This window comes from Acomys russatus, chromosome 22 (assembly GCF_903995435.1).
Source record: "Acomys russatus chromosome 22, mAcoRus1.1, whole genome shotgun sequence".
Lineage (NCBI taxonomy): Eukaryota > Metazoa > Chordata > Mammalia > Rodentia > Muridae > Acomys > Acomys russatus.
This window is the reverse complement of record NC_067158.1, coordinates 28,610,690-28,634,079: the sequence shown is the minus strand read 5'-3', so window position 1 is coordinate 28,634,079 and position 23,390 is coordinate 28,610,690. Positions and strand designations below refer to the sequence as shown.

General features: G+C 51.4%; 1 protein-coding gene across 6 annotated transcripts in view; it reads right to left on the bottom strand.

Annotated features, from left to right (window-relative positions):
• Jakmip1 (janus kinase and microtubule interacting protein 1) overlaps positions 1 to 23,390 on the bottom strand; it is a 122,534-nt gene that overhangs the window by 20,016 nt on the left and 79,128 nt on the right. For all 6 annotated transcript variants that reach the window (XM_051164725.1, XM_051164727.1, XM_051164728.1 and 3 more), the window contains exons 6-14: positions 21,091 to 21,237; positions 20,237 to 20,377; positions 18,699 to 18,758; positions 10,827 to 10,955; positions 9,521 to 9,649; positions 7,222 to 7,305; positions 4,377 to 4,439; positions 2,736 to 2,834; positions 210 to 311 (exon numbers count right to left, since the gene is read on the bottom strand). In XM_051164725.1, the coding sequence (XP_051020682.1) occupies positions 210 to 311; positions 2,736 to 2,834; positions 4,377 to 4,439; positions 7,222 to 7,305; positions 9,521 to 9,649; positions 10,827 to 10,955; positions 18,699 to 18,758; positions 20,237 to 20,377; positions 21,091 to 21,237 (954 nt within the window). The remainder of the gene's footprint in view (positions 1 to 209; positions 312 to 2,735; positions 2,835 to 4,376; positions 4,440 to 7,221; positions 7,306 to 9,520; positions 9,650 to 10,826; positions 10,956 to 18,698; positions 18,759 to 20,236; positions 20,378 to 21,090; positions 21,238 to 23,390) is intronic.

Below are 23,390 nucleotides of genomic sequence, written 5' to 3'. Positions count from 1 at the left end.
GCTAGGCTGGGTTTGGGGTCTTCCTGTAGGTGGTCAGAAGTGAGGGGGAACACTTTGGTGATGCCTTCAACTAGCTCTCTTTCAACACAGACGCACAAGGCTTTGTCCCTGACCTGATGATAGGACCCCCCTTTACCATCGCGCCAGGCACTCAGCCCGCCCCTGAATGGAAGGTCCATGGGGCATACCCCACCCCCCAAGCATGCTACCTTTACTCCTTCCTGGTGACAGAACAGCTGGAGAGCGCTGCTGTTGTTCTCGGGGAAGGTGGTGATTTGGAGGTTAAAGGCTGGCGACCTCCGCTCTCTCTCCTGGGGAAAAGACGTGGTTTAAAGATAGAACTCAACTGTGCTATCACTTGCCATTTTCCCCAAGTTACCAGCAAAAACCAACGCATTCTAGTTGGTTAAGGTGGACCTACACAGCACACATCTGGACCACACATGTCCTGGTACAGGACATGTGGCCTCTTCCTGCCTTTCCAGGGCCAGTGACCTTCGTGGACACTTCACATCTCACCTACTGCTGGGGAAAAACAGGTAATTGGGCCTCACTGGTCTGCCTGTTGCAATCCAAACCCCAGAAGTCCCAAAAGATGAGGCTCCATCAAAGCAATGTATCATATTCAATAGAGAACGGAAGCCAGCCACCATGGTGGGTTAGTCTAGGCTGGGTACACTGGCTGTCCTATCCGATGTTCAAGCTGCCTCACATAGCACGTACACACAGAGGCTTGAAAAGGCTAAGCCTGAGATCTGCTGCCAGGGAGCGACAGAACTGGAAGTCCCACGTGTGACCTTCCTTGCTTTCCGTGATGATGGGTGACTCAACTCGGGAGTTGCTTGGTTTGGGTTCGGTTTTTTGATCCACGCTAACAAGACTCAGGATCACCCTCTGCCCCCACCTCAGATTTATGATCGTATGTCGCAGAAGAGACAGCCACCAGCCATTCACCACACGAGCGCTTTATAAAGGAGCCACGTTGCTTAGAGGAATTCACAGCATGTTGGCAGAACAGCACCTTGGCTCCCGCACATTTTGTACATGCAGCTGGCTTTAAGCCTGTGACACTGCCAGGTGAGTCACGACCAAGGCGCAGAAAAACCCTCTAAGATTCTGCCTCCTATCAAGCTGTGTGGGGAGTGAGGGGGACAGGGCTAAAATTACAGTAACAATAACTTACAGACCTAGGAAACCTTCCTAATCCATCCAAGAGAAGTAATGGAGATTGGTGTGAACCGAGAAAGCACGCCCTAACACACAGCTAAGTGAGGGTTGAGGGCAGAGGGGGGCCCTGTTCAGTTAGTTTCCAGGAAGCTGGTTGCACTGCTCTGTGAGCCAAGCTGGTTACAATCATTTACGCCCCCACAGACCTGCCACCAGAGGTGCTATTCAGTAGGCTTTTCATAGAAAAGGGGCAGCTCATATTTTGTATGAACAAAGTCATAAAATGGCTTCCCCGTGGTTCTGAAGGCTGTTAGAAAGCTCTGGCAAGGCAAGTGGTATCTGTGGGATTCTCAGGCCACAGCAAAGGACTTGCGGAAGGCATTCTCACAGTGGTGGGCTACTAAGCATGACCTCATGACCTCATGACACATTTCTGATGAATGAATAATGGCTAAGCTGAGGGACACAGTGACACTGGGAAGTTGAAAACCACCCCGCCCATCCTTGCCAGAAAGATAAGACTCAGGTCACAGATACAGCTTCCACTAAGGTGGGAAAACAAAACCAGAGAAGCCACAGATGAGTGATGGTGCCCATGTGGATGGAGAGGAGTCACACATGCATAGGCGTCAGCTGGGAGAGCAGTGCGGGGTCACAAGGGCCTCGTGGAGGCTTGTCATGGATGCACAGACGTTTAAGATGCCGATGACTTTTAAACGGAAACAATGGGAGGATGAAGGGCTGTGAGAGCCAAGCAATACTGTAACACATCTGACGCAGGATTTTGGCCGGAAGCCACAAACTCCTCAGTGTCCCCTCAGTGTCTTACTCACTGGCCTGTGGAGTGCTCAGAGGGACAAGGTTTCTACACGTGCAGTGGCTGAGAGCTTTCAGTTGCAGTTTGAATCACAGATAATTTTAGTTCCAATGGCTGCAGTGCCCAGGTCTGTATTTACTGGCCAGAAGGATTTGCATGAAGTGACTGGGTAACATCTGTGTAAATACATCTTCCTGCCTGCCTCCACTTACCTTGCATTCGCTTTGGCAGGCAGAAAATGGGCCCACAGTGCTATTAAACACAGCAGGGATCAAGAGCCGGCTGGGTCAGAGCCTGCTATCTCAGGAGAAGCCTGCCTCATGCAAGATCAAAGGTGTGTTATCCATTGCAACAGTGCTGATGTCTGGGCTGCGGAAGGCACACCCAGTGACTGTGCATGCAGGAAAGTAGTTATGGCAATGAAACACAAACAAAAAAAGGCAAAATATTGCAAAAACAACTTATTTTATTAAGTGCAAAACAAGCAGTAGGCAATAAATAGACTGCTCTGGTCCAGGTCCACACCACGTCGCGAGCATCCTCCCCAGGACACGTTAAGGCAGTGAAGTCATCCCGGAACGTACAGATTTTTAAGAAGAAGAAGAAAAGAACGGAGGAAGGAAGAAGAGAAACGGTAACACGTCCCTTCACACATGCTCGGAAATGCCAGGGAGCTTCACATGAATTTCAGTTTGGGCTCAAAGAGAATGTCTGCTCCGTTTGAGAGCTTACAACAGATAGAGTCTCTTACTTCGAGTTCTAGCACTCTGAATTCTAACAGCTCGTTCTGGTCCTTGGCGTCTTGCATTTCGCTCTTTAGCTGGTTCTCCTCCATCTCCAGCCTGTAAATCTGGGGCAAAGACACCTTCGCATTAACAGTCTCCATGGCTGCCTTCATGCCCCAGGGATTCCCCCACCTAGGAGCTAACTTTAGTGGGTAGTCTGAGAGAAACAGGGAGCTGGCCAGCAAGAGGAGGGGCAGGGCTGGCCACAATCCTGTCTGCTGGTGAGCATAGGAGGAAGGGGAGACACTGGGCTAGGTTTGCCTCTATAGCCCCAAGCCTGGACCTTATATTCTCGCTGAACTAATGAGTCAGGGGAACTGAGGCTTAGGGTTATCAAGTCCCTCCTTGAGGTCAGTGTAAGGAAGGCAAGGGGGGGGGGGGGCGCAATGTGCGTGTTTCAGTTCCCAGAGTCCTCCGGGCTCCAGGATTAGCTGTGGGCAGTGTTACGGTAGGTACTATGAAGGCTTACATTTCCGACTCCCCAAAAAGTTTTTAAGAGAACACTGATCGCCCTGAGAGCACGGAGCAGCCTGGTAAGAGCTTGCACTGCCTGAAGCCCAGGAGCCATGGGGATGCAGGTCAGCACTGCTCTGAACCTCAGTTTCCAAGCAAGAAGAGTAACAGTAGTGCCCACAACCTAGTCACAGCGAGGGGCCACCAAGACAGTATGTGTAGGGGAGGCCTTTAGGTGGTACTTAGTCTTTCTCCTCCTAGCAGAAGACCAAAGGAGGGCTCTCTTGCAGGGAGTCGGGAGGCACTGGGAGACACTGAGTTTCTCCTGTGGCTTGTAGGACTGAGGCAAGAGCCTTCCTGACACATGGGGCCCACAGGGTGAATAAGACCAGCCACACCTCCATGCCAGAAGGAAGCTAAGGCCAGGGCAAGGCCAGGACACAGCAGAGCTGGGCCAGACCCAGGCTACCTTCCAGGAAAATGATTGGTTCAGGCCTGGGCTTTCAGAAGGCTGAAGACCCAGGGCCCACCTTACACTTTCTTCTGTTGGCATGGACTGTGAAGAGTGCGTGAGTCTACTGATCACAGAGCTAAAATACACTGGGAGTCAGGAGACAGGAGAAGGCATGCGGGAGGGGGCTGAACCTGCTCTAAAAGGGCACCAGGATCATGGTGGGACAGCTTGGCATCTGCTTTTAACAAAAACTGACTCAAGCAAGCAAGGAAAAGCTAATCTCAATGTTAACACACATTCAGACAGACAGACTCTCTTGGAGCTTTAAGGAGGCCTATGGTGAGAGGACAAGGCACACAGGTTCCCAATACAAGAACTGACCCAGCTGAGGGGGCCGGAGGGCCTTCCGTGGACTCTGTCAGGCTCATGAGGAATGGAGGCACAAAATCAACAACAAAGACAGCCAGGAAGCCTAAATCTGAGACGGCAACCAGGCCGACTTTGTTTCTGGAGACACCCTAAAAGTTCTGAGATATGTCTCTGAAGACAGACCCTGAGTCCAGTGAGAAGAACCCCTCTACTGTGAGAACCACTGAGCCATGGGGCTCTGGGCTTCATGGTGTGCTGAGCGCTCAGGGCAGGTTGGGGGTACTCTGAGGTTCAGTTTATGATGGGGTCTGAGGCTCCGGGCTGGACATACCTTCTCCAGCAGGCCCTGGTTTGTCCTCATGAGTGCCTGCTTCTCCTCTACCCATGCAGCATCCTGCGGGAAACACAAGGTGTTCATCAGCTCACGTCAGTGTCGGCTGAGCCCCCAACTCCCAGGGAATGAAAGGTCACCGACATGGACAGCGGTGCTGGGTAACTTCATCGCACCTCTAAACATTCATACCCAGGCAAGGGAAACAGCACGTTTGTGACGTGTCCTTCTCCCCTAGCCTCCTGGCTCTCTCCCCTGGGCCATTACAGGACACTGCTCCATGGTGACTGGGTCTTTACCCTGATGCCATGGCATGACAGTGACGGGCCAGAGCCATGAACATTGACTGACTCTCCCTCGCTGGCATCAGGCTGGAGGAGGAAGAGGGCAGGAGTTGAGGGAGCCTTCCCCACCTCCTCCTTCTCCAGACCCTGAACAGCACAGTCTGTCCCCTCCACCCTGCCCCCATCCCCACTCCACAGTGGCCAGGCCAATGTCACCTAGGGCTGGGATTCCACAATGCTCACAAGCCAAGGCTGACCTAGGATCTGACCAGGAACATCCAGATGACATGTGGGTCCCCTCCTGGGGGCCTTCTACCTAACACCCCACATCTCTGCTGTACAGATTTGCACGTATGCTCAGGTGGCTGGGAGTCCCTGAGAGAACAGTGCTGCGTCCATCCACCTTCCTCTCTGTGGCAGACTAATCAGACAGATGGCTGCAACCATTGCGCCCTATCTGTGTGAACAACTCTGCAATGTCACTCATCTCCCAAAGGGAGACTGTTACTCCAGCCTTGAAGCTGGGCTTGTCTGTGATGTCTTTCGCCTACTCAGATGCTAACGTGACCAAAGGCCTGATCGGCGTTTGTGTTGTTTGAGGAAACAACACAAACAGATTAGGAGATCACTAAGCCAGACACCTACTTGAGAATGGGTGACCAGGCCACAAACGGCAATGAGGTCACTTAAGGCCTCCAAGCCCCGCTTGACCCACCTGACCACTTGAAACTTCAGAGTGACCTCAGGTGAGACCAACAGAACAACCACTTGCAGAGCCCGGCCCAGTGACAATCCACAGATCTTGGAGCAAACCAAGCCTTGCTATTTATTGTAAGAAACTACGTTTTGGGGCTGTTTGTTACACACCAATAGCTAACTGATGAGTTAGCATAGCCTGGCACTGGGGCAAGGGCTCTGGTAAGCACTTGCTGGCTTAATCACAATTTGCAGATGCTGAAAGCAGAATTCAGATATATCTCTCTCTTCTCTCCCCTCTCCTCCGTTCCTCCCTCCCCCCCCCCCCCCCCCCCCCCCCGTCTCTCTCAGTATCTAGCATGGAAGGCCAACATCAGTTATAGTCCACGATCAGGCAAGTTTACAAATACATGAGCTCAGCCTGGAAGAGGGACACTGAGGCCAATGGAAAGTTAGGAAGGGAGCTTGCGAAAACTGCATCATCTCTTACTGGCTCTCTGCTAGCCCACTCCTGACACTCTAGCCTTCTCATTTTACACATGAAGGAGCTAAGACTCAGGGGTTATACAGTGTGTCTAAGTAATACAAACAGGGGGCAGAATCAGTGCTTGACTCCAGGCCATGTGCTCTGTGCCCCTCCTGTCTCCATGGAGCCAGCAAGGCCGTGACTCCCAGCACCCACCCCTGGGGGTCTGGTGTCCACACTCTTCTCATGAGGGCCACTGCAGTAGCTTTGGGGGAGCACTGGCACTCTGCCTCCATTTCTACCTCAGCCCTCCCTACTAGCTGGGGCTAGGTTAGTGAGAGCCGGCACTAAGCCCACTGGTTCCATAGCCAGCGCTGTACCCAAGATCCCAGCACTGTGCCCCCTGGCTCCCAATCTCTGAAGCTCTTCCGACCTGTTTCCATTCTCACTAACATCCCCCACTCTCACTGGTTGCTTCTCAACCCTAGACCTCTCCACACTGCCTCAGCCCTAACTGAAGGCAGCAGCAAGGCACAGCCCTGCCTGTGCACATGCCCCAGGAATTCCTAGGCCGGTGGAGCTGTGTGGTTGGTTCGGGCCAGTGAGCTATGCTGAGGCAGTGATAGCCACCCCAACCTGCTGACAGGAAATGAATTCTAAGTAGAGCTGTTTAAAAAAAAAAAATGGCGCCAGCATTGGGTCCCTAGGGAACTATGTAAAGAGGATGACCCTCTACCCATTCAGGTAGCAACAAGAAAGGTCTAAAGGCTGCCTCCTTGCTGTCCACTAGGCCTGACTAATCAAATCAGAGACAGGGTCCATGAAGATGACCAATCTGGACTTTCTTATGAGCCTGATGCTGTGGGCGCTACCAAGTGGTCCACAGTGCTACAATTACACACAAAGGATTGAAATCTTGACAGAAGCTAGGCATGGTGGCACATGCCTTTAATCGGATTAACAGCACTCAGGGAGGCAGAGACAGGGGAATCGTTGTGAGTTCAAGGCCAGCCTGGTCTACAATGTGAGTAAGGATAGCCAGGGTGACACAGAGAAACCTTGTCTCAAAAAACCAAAAATTTTTTAAAAATTTAAAAAAGAAGGAAGAAAGGGAGGAAAAATGAACATCTTAACAGGAAACAGCAGCTTCTCTTCAGGTTCCTGTCAAAGGCATGTGACCACGTCTCTGTTCTAGGAGTAATCTTCTGTTTCCATGTATTTGGCAAACAAAGAAAAGCCAGGCAAGCTTTCAGGGCACACTCTGATTGCAGCAACACATTCTCACCGGGTGTCACAGGGATTCCTCCATAGAACCCCCTTCCCCACCCTTGGCATACAAAAGATATCATTGCATCCCAGGGACAGCTCTGAACACGGAATGTCTGGTCTTTCTGCCTACCTGTCCCTTCTCAACCAGTAGCTTCTCCAAGTCCTCAATTTTGGCCTGGCACCTCAGCAGGTCAGCCTGAAGCTGCTCCCGAGTCTGGAAGGGAAAAAACCAGGAAGTGAGCAAGTCCCTTGCAGAGGTGACACAGAGGTAAAGAATCAGGCTGCCAACCAGAAAGTACCCGGCCACCACAAGAGTTTAGGGGTAGGAGGGGCCTGTTACACACATGCTCACATCACGCCCACTTGAGGGCTCCGAAGTCCACCTACACTGTACAGCTGTCAATTTGACAACTACATCACGAAGTAAGAACTAAGGAGAGGTGACATCATGGGAGGTGATGGCTCTAACTCCCCCAGTATGAGACAATCAAAAGCTAGCTTGAAGGAGGAGCCATCCTCTTCCGGGATGAGCTAGCCAAAACTGGATGCCTCGAGGTCCCAAAGCCAGCTCTAACAAGGTTGGTGCTTTTTCACTCGGCAGGTCATCCAGCTGCTGACAGCTGCTCTACTTACCTGGCAGCCTGGTGGGGCTCTATGTCACCTACTGAAACCTAAGACCTCATGGGCCTGGCCAAGTCATACACCTGAGGGAAGCCATTGATCAGATGACCCCACGGCAAGAAGCAGCAGCAGGGATGAACACAGGTACTTATCTCAGCCCTGGGAGGCACAGCTACTTGGCTTACGGCCACACGCTGCCACAGAGAACGGGAAGACACAGATGTGACCTACTTTCCGGTAGTCAGGAATCCAAGCTAGGAGTGTTGTCACAGGCTTGAAATCCTGGCCCTTGGGAGGTACATCAGGAGTTCAGGGTTATCTGGAAAGTCAGAAATCTACTTCTTTTCTTTTCAAAACGTAAAACAAGGTCTCACTCTATAGTCCAAACTAGCCAGAAACTCACTATGTAGCCCCAGCTGGCCTCCAAGTCATGGCAATCCTCCTGCTTTACCCTCCAAATGCTGGGATTACGGGTATATGCATCATGTCCCATTATGCGGTTCACTGTGAAGTCTCGATTAACTGGGCAAGTGGATGTTAAAAGACAAAATGAGAGAGGCTGGAGAGATGGCTCAGAGGTTAAGAGCACTGTCAGCTCTTCCAGAGGTCCTGAGTTCAAGTTCCAGCAACCACATGGTGGCATAAACATCTATAATGTGATCTAATGCCCCTTCTGGCCTGCAGGCATTCGTGCAGGCAGAGCTCCGTATACATAATAAATAAATCTTAAAAAAGAAAAGAGAAAGAAAAAGAACACACATAAAGCCTAGAACCTCACCTACAGTGGCTCAGAAAAGGAATGCTGATCTTTCATTGTGGCAGAAGTGGCCATATTCCCCAGGGATCTTGTTTCCTGAATGCCTGCCCCCTGGATCTGCTACCACCCTGGGCCCTGAGTGCCAAACTCTTTCTAGAGATGGTGGCTCCTGCCTGCACCTTCCATCTCCCTGAGATGATACAAACCACACTGTTCTGCAAGCTTTAGGATACCCAAGCCCTCCTAAGGCTGTTTCTAGAGCATTCTCATCCAGAGTAGCATGGCTACAGCATCTCCCAATTCTGTTGGGGATCACTGAGCATCCTCAGTCAAGTTGCTGCTTTCTTGAGCCCCAGTTTCCTTCTTCAGGATGCGGGATTGATTCATCCCACCTCATGGACTAGGGTAGTGAGACAGGAAACATAGGACAGCACTGGTCCTGTGTGTGTTCTCTGTGGTCTCCAGCACTCCCAGAAGAATGAGGGACGTGCAACTGTTGGTGTGACTTAAAAGTGGGAGAAGGGTCAGCAGGAGGAAGTTTCCAGAAAAATTCGGTCCAGTACCACAAATGTATCCCCTAAGTAAAGTCACCTGTAGTGCCTGTACCTGGGGTGTTCCAAGACCCCCTGAAAGTGTTCTCTGGGATACTCTGGGGTAGAGGGGAGAACCTCAGACTGTAGGGAGAAGGAAGCCTGAAGGGATGGCTGAGTCTACAGCTTTATCGCTCTCTTCCATTTCATTCTGTTCCAACTTACTGTGTGTGTTTGCATACGTGGAGGTCATAGGCGAGCTTGCAGGAATCAGTTCTCTCTCTCTCTCCACCATGTGGGTCCGGTGGATTGAACTGATATCATCAGGCTTGGCAGCAAGTCCCTTAGGTGTTTAGCCATCTATCTGTCCCCACCCCCTCAATCCTGTAAGTATTCTCTTTTGCAAACAGATGACAGGTGAGAAGTGGAAGTTGTAGTGTCACCTCCATCAGTTCTAGATTACATGTCCCCTCCCGTTCCCCAGCCTCTGTCCCTCCCCATCAACAAGGGGACACACTTACCCGGGCCTCCCTCTCAGCGTCCAACGTCCCCCCCACCTGCTCCTGAAGCAAGGCATAAGCCCTCTGCAGGGCCTGGTACTCCCTGGTCAGCTGGCAGAACCTCAGGTCAGCCTCTTCTCTGGTTGTGGTCTTAACCAAACAACAAGGACAAACAAACAAAAACCAGTCAACTCACAACTTGATGTGACTTCATCAAGACAGAAGCAAATGTCTACATCTCTCCTCAAGTGTCTACAAACGCCTAGTGAGCTCACAGTGCCAGGAAGTAATTAGGAAGGACCCAGAGTGAAGGCTGCTGGGAGAAAAGGCCTTCTACACTTCATCATCCCACCTGGGCACTCACAGGCCTCCCGGGAGCCATACTGACTCCACAGGCAAAGGTTCACACTGAGAAGGGTGCCCCTCTGGCCACATATCCTTTCTGGTCTGGTCTGGAGACAGAAACCTGCATGAAGAAGACCTGTGTGTGATGCCCTCGTGTGGTCATGGGAGGACAGTGCAGAATGACTGATGAAGTAATTGTTGCAGGTACCATGCTTATAAAATCCAGAGGCAATGTTGGCAAGACATGCCACCCATGCCATTTCCAACACAAGCAACTGAATTTGAGGCCAGTGGGCAGAGTGGAAGAAAGGTGCATCTTCCTGAGGGTCCCGACATCATTCTAGAAGGCACTCCCTAGAAACAGTCAACAGGTATTTGAATGGACTCCAACTATGGGTCTCTGAGAGACAGCCGCTCAAAGAGCTGGGATGACGAGACACAGGATGGGCAACACCTGGCCTCATCCAGAAAGCTGCAGGGATCCTTCCCAGCAGGCCACATGTGACACCACCAAGCTCCACCAGCACCTGCCACAACCAGAGGGTGTCACTCTGAGGCCAGTGCACGCCCCTCTCACCCAGGCTCAGGAGACAGCCACCAAGGGGTGCAGAGAAGACACACAAAGGAGCCAGATATGGCTGTAGCACCAAGGGGGAAAGTCTGTATTAAATAATGCCTGGAAATTAAGAAAGTCACCAAATGTGACCATTTCTGTCACCTATGTGTGAGGGATAAGAAACAAGCCACAATTAATTTAACTGCAATGGTGAGCACCAGGGTCAGCATCCGGACATGTCCTTAAGCAGCCTTAAGTCTCACGGGGCGGCCTTGAGAGATGCCCACTGGGTCCCCTCAAGGCAGCAAGGACCAGCTTTGCTTGCTCCAGAGCTATGATAAGGTATGACAGGATTAACCACCAGAGAGGGAGCAGCCCTGGCCAACATGAAGGCGGGAAGCCCCCATCACATTGCTATTTGCTTACCTCATCTAAGTCCTCTTCGGGGGTGGCCGGGGTCCGGTCTGTCCTGTCTGTGTTGTAGGATGTCTCTGACAATGTTTCCGAGTCCACAGACTCCTCGTCAAATCCAAAAAATGTCTCCACAACATGCTTCTGTGAGAGGCAACGAGTGTGACGTCAGTCAGAGATGGAGGGAGACAGCAGCTGCCCATCCACGGCCAGCACAGGGCAGAGAGAGCTGTGACCCCCATCCACAGTTGGCTTAGGGCAGAGTGAGGCACCTAGGGCAGCCAAAGATGTGGCTAGTGTAACAAGTGGTGATTAGATGGTAAGCAGTGTCACAAACAGGCTGTGCAGCTCCCGAGCTGGCCTTAAACACAGGGTCCTCGGGACCGTGGGTCCCTCCTGGTAATGAATGAGCTGCCACCCTTCCAACACCAAAGAGGGCTTTATTCACTCTGTGCCTCACCAAGTGCCAGCACCAGGAGCATCCTACAGGCTGAGTGAGACATCTGGCCCCAAAGAGGGAGCCGTTCATGGGATGCCAGCAGGAAGAGAGCACACGACCAGGAGACCCAGAACACAGACCCCAGGACTAAGCTGGAGGCCCCGTGTCCTCCCTAGGCCTGCCTAAGGGGGCAACTTTTCTTAGCTTTTGATGACTCAGAACACTGACACAAGGGCCGTGTACTCATAACCTCAGACTCAACAGTTTTTATATCCCGTGTGCCAACCACTTGAGACTGTGGCCACACCCCTCTCCAAACAGCACAGGATGTGCGGCTTTGCTCATTCATTTGTTCACGCATTCAGTCACTCACTCGGTAATCACTGGCTCAGCAGCTTGTGTGAACCAGACAAGGTCAAGCCTGGAGACACATGATTAAAACAAAGTAGGGCTCCTGCCAGAGGAGCGCTAGCCCCAGACGGCTACCTCCATCAGCCATCAGTCTCCACATGTACCACTGATTCTGGCTCTAGGCACACTACTTCGAGAGACTTTCTTGCCACAAGCAGAGTGTTTTCCTTGACTGTGACAGAACAGTAACCTCCCTGCAGTGGTCAGCCCCGGACTCCCAGGGACTCCCTGAGTCCCACAAGTCTCCCCAGCCCACAGTGGGTTGAAGCCAATGTATGTCCGCAACCATACAGGTGCAGACACGGGAACATGGAGGCTGTGGTCACCAGCAACGACGCCACGAGGAAGCACCTTTGACCTTTCAGGGAAGGGACAGTGGGGGACTTCTCAGTCATCTTGTATAGTTGGGGTTTCCGTGTGACCTCTTTGAAGGTTCATTCACATAGCCAGCATCTCCTGGGTACCCACCTGCCTCCATGCCCAGGTGAGCTGGCAGGTAGGGCAGTGAAACCAGGTTATGTTTCATCGGGTTCAAGTGGCCATCAGCATCTTCCCCTTCTCTCAGATAGGAAGCCCCACCCTTGCAGGCATCAGAGACTCCAGGAAGCAGTAGAGTCTACACACAGGCACAGCTCACCTCCGCACCCCTGTTGTCTTGGGCTGCTGCCTGGCCAACCCTACTTTTCATAAACACTGCTAACTGCCTGGCCTCTGGGGACAGGGTTGTGTGTTGACTGTGCTAACTGGTGGCCTGCCGCTCCAACCAAGTGGGCCCCAGGAAGATTCTAAAAATGGCAGATTTCCCAACATCAGGGAAGCTCTGTTAGCATTCTGGAGGTGGCTGGGGTTAAATACCCTGGCCAATTACCTAGGCTAGCCTTCTTTTGAAGGCCAGTGTGACCAGTAATTAAGTACTCAATCACAGCCTGATCACAGGGTTTTAACTGCTGATGTTCCCAACTGAACAGGCCAGAGGCAGGCCCCAGTGGAATGTCAAAGTAGACCTGGCCCCAGAGACTGGGGCTGCAGAAAGCAAAGCTGCACCAAAGGAAGCCAGAAGCTACTTCCAGGGGGCAAGCCAGAACAAACCAATAGTCCCAGTAAAATCCTACCATAATGGAAGTGACTCCATAACCATATGCAGTCCATTTCCACAGCAGCCAAGAGTCAGCTGAGTTCCAGTGTCCACCCAGCTTTCACAGCACATGGGTGGGTCAGTCTGTCTCCTTTACTGTCTCATTTTCAATTTACTTTCTTTTTCAAATAATGTCTCATGTAGTTAGTCCAGGCTGGCCTTGGACTCCATCCCTTCTGCCTCCACCTCCCAAATGGCAGGATTATAGGTGTGTATGCCCAAATGCCTGGAACAGCTCCTTTGTCTAAGTGATGAGATGACACCGAAGCTGATACAGCCAGTCCACCCAGTGCAGCTTCACTGACAAAATACAAAACAGAACAGCCACCATGGCCTTTAAGTGAGTGCAGTGGCTGTCTCCTTCAAGACCACGCATCTTGTTCCCTGCTGTGTCCCCGGTACACCTGCTTCTTGAGAGTCTGTGAGAGCCACCAGAAGACGTTGCTTCCTGCCTGCTGCCAAGTGGCCTATGTCACTTAATTCTACACACACACACACACACACACACACACACACACACACATCCTTCCACTAGACCCGGCATCTCATTCACTTTTCTCTTCACCTTCCCAGCATCCAGCCAGACTTGCCTAGAAGATACAGGACCTTCCGATGGCATTCAGGAACCACCAAGACCCTCCCCACCCCAGCCAGCTGCATACCTTCATGCTTATAGGTCATCTCCTGGCAGCCAGAGAAGTATAGGCACACGAGGGCACAGAGGCAGAGGAAAAAGGAGAAGTAAAGGACAAACAGGATGTACTCCATGTTGGGGATGCTGCAGAAACTACTAGCCTGTGCCGGCTGGACAGGCCATTCCTGGCTTCTCTCTAGCCCCTCACGGCTTCCTGAACACTGTCAGCTGCAGAAGCTGAAGGACAGGGACACTTCAAAGGAGCCCCCTTGGCAACAATGACGCTACCTTGGACAAGCGCCCAGATGCTGGCAACAGACCTATCAATGGAGAAGAGGCTGTTTCCAGGCCGGCCCCAGATATTCGTCATGGAGCAGAGCGTCTAAGCCAGCATGTCTTCTGGGGACTTCCCTCCTAGGACCCAATCTCCCTATGCCCAGAATTGTTGTCAACAGTCCCAGGTCCCTGGAGAGTTACAAAAACCCCAGGGCACAGCAGTAGCAACGGTATCATGAAAAGAGCCTTCTGCTCCGGGGCCAGAGCAACGAAGGCTGGGGTGCCTCCTCCCTCGCCTGCCTGACATCTCCAAACTAATCCACTGCCACCCATGGGCACCCTGGCACACTCAGCCCACTGTTGTCCCTGATCACAGTGTGTCTAGCAGAGTTTATTTACCTTAGCTCTTACACAGCCTGCAACAAGTCACTACGCAGAGTTAGGAGAAAGCTGTGATTCCTGAGTTACAGTCATCAGTCCCTTGTCCAGACAGAGGTTGGGGGTTGGATATAGGCAAGCAAGCCCTTACAGAAATGCCACTACGATGGGAGAAATATCTCTCCCCTCATCTCTTCCACACAATGTCAAAGACCAGTCCTGCATTCAAGCTGGGTATAAAATATACTACAGCTTCCTGCCTAGGACACCCTACTGTGTTTTAGTGAGTTCTGCTTCTCAGCAGCTAAAGGTGATTTTTTTCCTCCCATGGTTGTTTGCACTTGAGCCTGTTCCTAGGCGGTCATTCCCCAGCTGTGGCTTCATCATGCCCTGTGTGTCCAGTGACCCACAGCTGCCAGCACAGCACCCCACAAGCCCAGAGGTTCGGAGGAGTCAACCAGAGACCATCAGACCACAGCCACCAGACAGCCCCAGGCTGATCAGGAGGTGGCAGAAACTTGAAAGTGGGGCCTGGCTGGAGGGATCGGGCCACTGAGGAAGTGTCTCTATATCTGCCCGGGTCCCTTCCTGTATGCCTTTTCTCTGCTTCCTGCCCAGCGTGCAGGCAGCTTGTTCCACATGTGCCTGCTATCATGATGCTCTGGCTCACCAGAGGCCCAAAAGCAACAGTCAACCTGACTGACAGTTCCCTCAGAGGCCACGAGCCCACACAAGCCCTTCCTCCCTCAAGTTGTTTCTGGCAGATACCTGGTTTCCATGACAACAAGAGTACTTAATAGAGGGGTCACCTCAGAGTTCATGGAGGTTTGCCTAGGGTCTGGGTGTCAGGAGTCAAGAGCAGGGACGGATCTGTGAGGCTTCTGAGAAAATATGTAACTTTTAATGAAAATGTTCAAGTGGTCTGTGAGGCTGAGGACATGGCAAAGGGGCATGGACCCTGGATATACTACATACAGAGTAAAAGGGAGCCACTTACAGGGACAAAGACACCACCAGTGCTTCAGCCTGTGGAAGGAGACAGGGACGCACCAGGCCTGAAGGGCAGCAATGGGGGGTGGAGGGGCGTAAGAATAAAATCATGCTTAGGCTCAATGACCCTATTTCCTATCCATCTGGCCTGCACAGGGCTGGGATGAAAAGCAGGAGCCCCAGATGAAAGCCAGAATCTGAGAAAAAGAGATGTTGGTGGCCCAGGAAACAGTAAGGAGGAAAACACCTACCCATTGCCTAAGGATGCAGATCAACAGCTCAAGTGCTGACCGAGCAGCCACGAAGGCCTAGGTTCCGTCTCCAACACTGCATAAAACTGCACGGAGCAACCTGTAACCCTAGCACTCAGGAGGTGGGGGGCAGGAGGATCCTCAACTACACAGAGAAGTCAAAGCCAACCTGGGCTATAAGAGATCTTATCTTTAAAAACACAAAATCCGCAGGGCGTGGTGGCACATGCCTTTAATCCCAGCACTCGGGAGGCAGAGGCAGGTGGATCGATTTGAGTTCAAGGCCAGCCTGCTCTACAAAGTGAGTCCAGGACAGCCAGGGCTACACAGAGAAACCCTGTCTTGAGAAACCAAAACAAACAACAAACAAAACAAAAAACCCACAAAATCCACACAGGTCCCCCAAACCCAACCTTCTAGTGTTCTCCCTAACGTAGCCACACACCCCTCTGCTTCTTTGAGGAAGGGAGTGTCCTACAAATGCACTTCTCAGGAGAGGCCGTGCACCTAGTCAGCCAGCCCCGCATTGGAGACAGGTGCAGCACATCCTGACTCACTTCCAGTAGATTCAGAGATCACGGGCTGTTTCATTCCCAAAATGCGAGCATAGGTCGAGCGTTCCTGTGTGAGACATTTTGGGAGCACAAGTCCTTACATTTTCTAAGTTTTAAATGAGAAATAAAGTACTTATAAATTTTTTGTGGGATTCTTTAAATAGACTTTATCAATTAAGTATCAGGAACCTGGTTTTGTTTGTTTTGTTGTTGTTGTTGATCCTGAAAACATTCCAAGTTTCAAAATTAGTGTTTTGAATTAAAGGCTTCGCAGCTTATGTAGGTCTCAAATAGTTATGCCTCTGCCACAGGTTTCTTGGGAACCTCAAATTATGGAGTGTTACGCTTGTGCAGTGAGCCTCCCAGCCACAAGCTCTTAATATTTAACTGTCTCACAGGCATTATGGCCAGGTTTGCAAATGTCACAATCTTCTGTCTGGCAGCAGGGGGCACTTTCTCCCCATTAGACCCAAATTCCAACCACTGAGGTGGCACCAGCCAGAACCACCCAGACTTTCTGCGAGAAAAGACTTTACTTTCGGTGACATTTACAGGAGCAAAAAGGTCCTGCAGAAGGGGAAAGGGTAAGCAGAGTGTTGTACAATCGCCAAACGCAATGTGCAGCAGTTAGTGGAGCCAGCTGAAAGCTGTCGTATGGGGCCATCACCAGGCGGTGACAAGTACTGCAGTGGCAGCATTAGTTCTAACCACAGGAGGGAGTAGTTGTGCCCACAGCTGCTCAGGGCTGAGCAAGTTTATGGCCCTGACACTCAGCAGATTATGTGGCCATAAACATTCCCAGTTATGATGGCCGCATGATGCTGATGAACGTTTCCGGGGTGATGTCGGATGAGAATCCAGCTAAGTCTGGGCTGAGTGAAGGACACACACTGGCCCTGGGGAGGTGCTGTGGCTCTGTCACTTTTGATTCCCCAGCTTTTCTAGGATGTGGTAAACACTCATCTGTGAACATAAGCAAGCTGTGCTGGACCACTTTCCAGACCTTCCCCCCACCCCACCCCGTCCCTGTTTGTTTGGTTGGCTGGTTCGGTTTGTTCTAGAGAGGCTCTATGTGGCCCTGGCTGAGCTAGCTTGAAGCTTGCTAGGTAGAGCAAGCTGGCCTCAAACTTCCTCCCTCTGGTTCCAGAGTGCTGGATTTAAGGTGTGCACCCCCATGCCCAGCCTTCTGAGCTCCTGAGATGGGCACACTGACACCTGCCCTGTCTTGGCTCAACCCACTGGAGAGAGCTGGGCCTGGAGCCTCATCAGCCCATGCTGTCTCTACATCTCTGTCTCCTGCAACCGAAAGAGACAGGTGGCTGTGAGGATGAAGTGAAATGGTGGCATGGCCACTCATTAATCCAAGCAACCGATGAGCTCTGACACTGACCTCAATGCCACTGACCTCAATCTGGCTACCTGTGGACCAGATATGGCTCACGGACACATTTTACATTCTCTGCAGAAGTTCTGACATTTTACATCCATGTTTCAAAAATCTAGGGTTTCATATAAAGATACAACAACTAAATTGTCTCCTCAAAAAGATATGCTGAAGTTCCTGGTTGTGCTGCCATGGAATGTGACTTTACTTGGTCATCGCCAGGATAACTACTGAAGAGGTCACACTGAGGCAGGTCACAATGTGACCCACAGGGTCAAACAGGCAGCAGTGGACTGGTTTTGTGGAAGGAATACCCATCATTGAGGAAATAGGAAAGGGAGCCTTGCAGATGCCAGGGGCCAATAAAGCCTTGCCAGCACCTCAAGGCCAGGCTTCTGGACTCTTGAATTATAAGACAGTTACTTTCTTTCATTCCAAGGGACCTATTTTTGTGGTACTTAGTTCAGCTAATCCTAGGAGTAATATGTAAAGGTTTACACCTCCCTCACCTCTTGGCTTATTGAGGCAAGCCCTTGTGTAGCCCAGGCTGGCCTCAAACTCACCAACTAGCTGAGGCTGGCTTTGAACTCTGGATCTTCCCACTTCCATCTCTCCAGTGCTGTGGTTACCACCATGCTCCACCACACTGAGGTGAAGACTTTCGCTTCCCTTTAAGCAGTGTGCATGCCAAACACCATTGGCCCACCTTGTGCCAGCCAGTACTCTGGGCCAGATGAGCCGGTGTCCCCAACATTCCCTACTGTCACCCAGAGTGTGTTCTTGGCCATTTGCCATTGTACCTATATTTCTTCTTATATGAAAGTACTTCTCCACAACCATCTCTCTATCACAGATGAAGCCGGCGGGTGCCAGTTCGGGAAGGAGCCAAGACCCATCTCAGGCAGGTGGGCAGGTAACTGATATACAAATCACACCGTCTTCTAACCCTCCCATGAGGGCCTCTAAGTCTCCCCACCCAGCTCTGTACTCTCCTGCCAGGACATCTAGACAGCCTCTGGGTGACAGCAAAGTTACATTTTATGAAAAGAACACCATTCTGCATCGATCAACAAAGCTCCCGAGTTCCCACAACATACTGTTGGGAGGCATTACACAAGGCTGAGTGTCCTTCAAATCCTTCAGAAGGCCTGAGTGTTTGTGTTTTAATTTTAGATGCACATAACCCAAGGACCAAACACAGAATTCCATTAGTTAGTTTTCCATAAATAAATTACCATATCTGGGTCACATTACCATGCCATACTGTATGTATCCTTGATACAGCCCTATACGAGCCTTTCTTTCAACAGCCAACACACAGCCATGCCACAGAGTCAAGCCTTCGCCTCTGGGCCTGTGACTGGCCCTGTGACCCTCGCCTCCTCAAACACCATTCTGTCCTGAAGATTTGTGACAGACACTACAGCAGGCTCACCTTGGGGGGCTTCAGGCTCTTCCCTCGATGCCTCTTGGAGCGCAACAGGCGTTCTCTTTCCTGTAAGGAAGCACAGCTATCCGTCAGCACCTGTAGCCAGGCCCCCACCACACCAAACCACACGCTTAGGGCTTAGAGGTTCAGTGCACAGGCCTACTTGTGTGGACTAGTTGACATTCTAGCTCAGACCCTGGTGACAAGACACTTACTCAGACCTAGTGTGGGTGCACATCTCCCAGGGAAACGTGCAGCCTGACAGGCCATCCTATTGCAGGCAAACCAGGGTTTTCATTGGATCAAGAGGCTGTAAAGCCTACACAGTGTGGCTTCACAGTGGCTCTGCTGGCCTAGACAGGGTCCACAGGAGTGTGAAATGTCTGTGGCTTTGAGCTTGGGCAGAGCCAGGGTGGAATCCCCCACAACCCAGGTGACCACTTTATTTCCTCCAGTTGTTTCTACCTTGCTGTGTGGGGCTAGGAACTGTCCTGCATAATTACTTGGTGGGTGTCCTCTGCAGAAGGGGCCCCAGTAAAGTAGGAGTGGCAGTGATGGAGGTAGCACTGTACCCAGATGGCCCCAGGACCTCTCGCTATCAGCACACCCTTCCGTACCTCCAGCAGGACAAAGCTGGAACTCTGCCTGACCATCTACCTGTCGACCCTGGCAGACTGCTCATTGTGTTCCCTAGCCTTGCTTTCGCCTGTCATTTTTTTTTTTGTTTGTTTGTTTTCTTTTTTGTTTTTTTTTTTTTTTCTTTTCACTCACTGTCTCTTTATTGAGTCTGTCTTGTCATCCTTAGCTACATTTTGTCATCTACGTAATGAGGCAAAGACAGATGGCTACATGGATAGTGGAAGGAAGAAAGGAAGTGAGAGAGGAAGGGAAAGGAACAGGGAAGGGGGGGAGGATGGCAAACAGGCACTGCTTCTCATCAGACCTTCCTGGGATGTGATCATGGCTTCCCACCCTTACAAGTCCTGTGGATGGAACCATCACACACACACACAGGTCTCGTGAGCAGGCAGAGACCATCCTGCTTCTGAGATCCACCCGAAGCCAACTGCCTGACTGCAGTGCTGGGCACATCTGTCTGCATAAGACAGCCCCTGTCTCCTGCAGGCTCACCCTCCTCTCTTTTCAACACAACCACCCCTGAGCAGTCATGAAGTCCACACACAGCCTTAGCTGGTCCTTCAAACTCAGATCTGATGACAAAGTTCAGATTTGTAGGCTCAAACTCCCAGTATGCAATAGCTAAATTCAAAAATAAATACAAGTTAATAATAACTCAAAGCCCCCTCAGAAAGGATCCAGGCTGCCTCTTCACCACGACAAGCCAGAGGCCCACTGAAAAGCAGGTTACCATGGAAACCGTTCCCAGGTAGCACTGATCTCATTTCAAGGAAGCTGGGGCAGCTTTCTGGAGATCACAGAGGACCCAGAGCCTGAAGCTGGCCTGTCAGGTCCCATCCCCAGCCCCATGCCTACTCTTGACTCTGCCTCCTGTGGTGCCTTCCTGGTCGAGAGGGACGACATACCAGGGAGAGGTCGTCGATGACGTGCTGTTGTTCCAGCACCTGCAGCCTCAGGAACTCTATCTCCTGCTCGTCCCTGGTCAGACTGAGGTCATTCAGGGATGTGTGTCGCTTTAGAGAGGCCTGAGCGGACAGCTTTTCTTTCTGCAGCCAGGAGGAGAGAGTGTGCTGAGGTGTGCCACACTGAGAAGGACAGTACTGCAGCGGGGTTTGGGGGTGGGGATGACAAACACTTGGTCCCAAGGCGGAGAAGGATCAGCTGCAGGCCAAGGCCAAGCCAGAGGTGTGGTCAGTGATGCTCACCGGAAAGGAAAGGGCTGGCAGGGCATGGAGCAGAGGATTTCTGAGTGAGCCTTGAAAGCCAGAAGGCAAGGCAGGTGGGGGGTGGGGGGGCAAGTGGGGTATTCCCCACCACAGACTGCCCACACTCACACCTGGGCCCTAGTCTTCTAAGCTGTGAAATGGGCACTCTACTCAATGCACCTGAAGGAATTTTACACCCCCCGCCCCAACTACAGACACCAGTCATCCTTGCTAGAGGAAAATCCTGCCCCCATGTACAACCGCAGAAGCAGTATCTGCTTGCAGAGGAGCCCCTGAGACATGAGGCAGTCACAGGCTATAATCCATCCAGTGGATAAGCCTGCCCTACTGACTCTGCCCTTCTCTCCTCTAGGGTGAAGGAACTGAGGAGATGAGGCAGGTGCTCTAGCAGCGCATATGTAGAGATGTAGAGAGGAGCAAGAGACCAGCTGGGGACTGACATCATTGCTGAGGTGTCCTGGGGGCGGGGAGGGGGGCCATGGACCACAGAACGCAGACAGAGCTGGGTGGGCGCGGCGGAGGCTGGGCCTCACCATCTCCACGTTCTCCCTTGTGAGGGTCTTGAGTTTCTCCTCCATCCTCTGGATGCTGTGCAGCAGGTCCTCGTTCTTCTTGTTCATTCGCTTGTTCTTCTCCACCAGCGGCTTCAGCTGCACCTCCGTCTCCCGAGAGCGCTTCAGCTGCAGCAGGTACAGACACGGGTCAGGAGGCAGGACGGCCCCATGGGTGGCCAAGCCCCACCTCTGAGGCCAGCAGAGATCCAACACGGTCCCTTCAGGAGCATGACCCTCAGAGGTCAATCCAGCCACCTAGTCTTTCCTGGCTACCCACAGGGCAACACCCTGCAGACAACAGCCCTGAGCAGAGCTGATCAACGTCAGTCTTAGGCATGAAGGTGAGTCTAGCCCTACAGCCTAGAGGGACTCCACTACATCCTCCAAGCACAGTCCCCACAAAAGTCTTTCCAGGCTGTCATTTGTTCAGCCTCTGGGAACCCCTCCATGGTCCACTTGTCCACCTGGTGTTCGCCCCAGATCCCAAAATCTTTGCGGCAGGAAAGCTTGGTGGTTAGATCCCCCTTCCAAAACAACCAACCCATGGTTCTAACGTGTGGTGTGACGGCCAGACCATCGAGACAGAAACGAAGGAGAGATTCACAAGCGGGTGACAGGGAGGAGGGGCAGAGTGCTCAGTGGTTAAGAGTGGCCACTCCTTTCCCTTTTAAGCACAGGAACTGGAACTGCAGGGTCGCTGTCCAGCTGCACAACCATGGTCAAGCTCTCAGCCTGCTTCCTTGTCTATGAGATTGAAGCAGCAGCCACATCTGTTGCAGATTCACCATGAACATCTGTCTCCACAAAGCTCTTTCAATGGACCAAAATTAGAAGCAACTGAAATGCCCCATGTCGCCACTACAAACGCGGCAGCCATGTCACCAAGTACTCACCATGAACCTGAACCAGCTAGCTCTGACCCTCTCAGTTCTCTCACTGAGCCCCGCCCACCCCACACCCCAACTACCCATGCTGTACACCACAATATGAGCCAAGAGGTGGCTCTGTGGTCACTGAGGCCACAATCACAGTCTTGGAACCAGGAATCAAGCACAGAGGCTCACCCGAGCACCCACCCTCAATCTCTGTGAAAACTGAACACTCTGATGCTGGGTCAGATACCAAAGACACCTTGTGACCCGTGAGCCACTTCTGGAGATCCACCCACCACAGGTCTCAGAAATGATGGCTACAGACCCTGAAAAGTAAAGACTTCTTGACATTATTTATAATAGTGAAGAAGTCAGGAGCAGCTTGAATGGCCACCAGGCAGGGATGGGCAGCAAGCCATCACACTGCCACACCATGAGGTCCAAGACAGCTGTGAAAAGACCACTGCTACTCGACAGAGAAGGCTGCACTAATAAATCTAAGTGAAAGGGACACGCTGCAGAGCATTAATACATAGGTTTTTTTTAAATCCCACTTTGCAAATGCAAAATCAAAGCAAACACCGTTTTGGGTGTGGATTTGTTTACTAAAGTGCGATGTGTGGCCACCCAGATCAGGAGTCACACTGCACTGAACAGTGGGAGTGTTGACTACCTCACCCCTTCTACCAGAAACTTGTTCAGGCATCCTGTGAGTTTTGCTACACTACTCAGGAAATTACCATGCAGCTCATGAATATTTATTCATCTCCTATCTATTTAAGCAAGAAGTAGAAATGTGACAGATGTACAGTCTGGTCGTAGCTATCTGAGGTATGCCCCCAAGTACACTAGGAAGAAATTAATTTTGTTTCTGCTAACCCTGTGAAGATACATTTCCCTTCATAATCGAGATTAGAATGAGCCTGAAGATCGTGAGGCTTTTGCCAAAAGGTTTGTGCATTAATAATGAAAATTAGCTTAGCTGGGGCCAGCAAGATGGCTCTGCGGGTAAAGGTGCTTGCTGCCAACCTTGATGACCGAAGTCCCTTCCCCAAACCCACTCAGTGGAAAAAGAGAACCAAGTCCCCAAAGTTGTTCCCTGCCCTCTACAAGTGTGCTGTGACACACTTACAAGAAAGGAAGGAAGAAAGAAAGAGGGGGGAGGGGGAGGAAGAGAGGAAGACAATTTTTAAAAACAAAATTAGTTTAGCTGGTTTTATAGCAAAATTAAGCATAGTGATACAAATACTAGTTTCACAAAGGATTCATTTTAAACTATAAGTCTATGTTCACTACAGACACACACACACACACACACACACACACACACACACACACACACACACACACTCAGAGAGAGATCCGAAACAGGATCTTATATAGCTCAGTCTAGCCTCACAAGAAGCT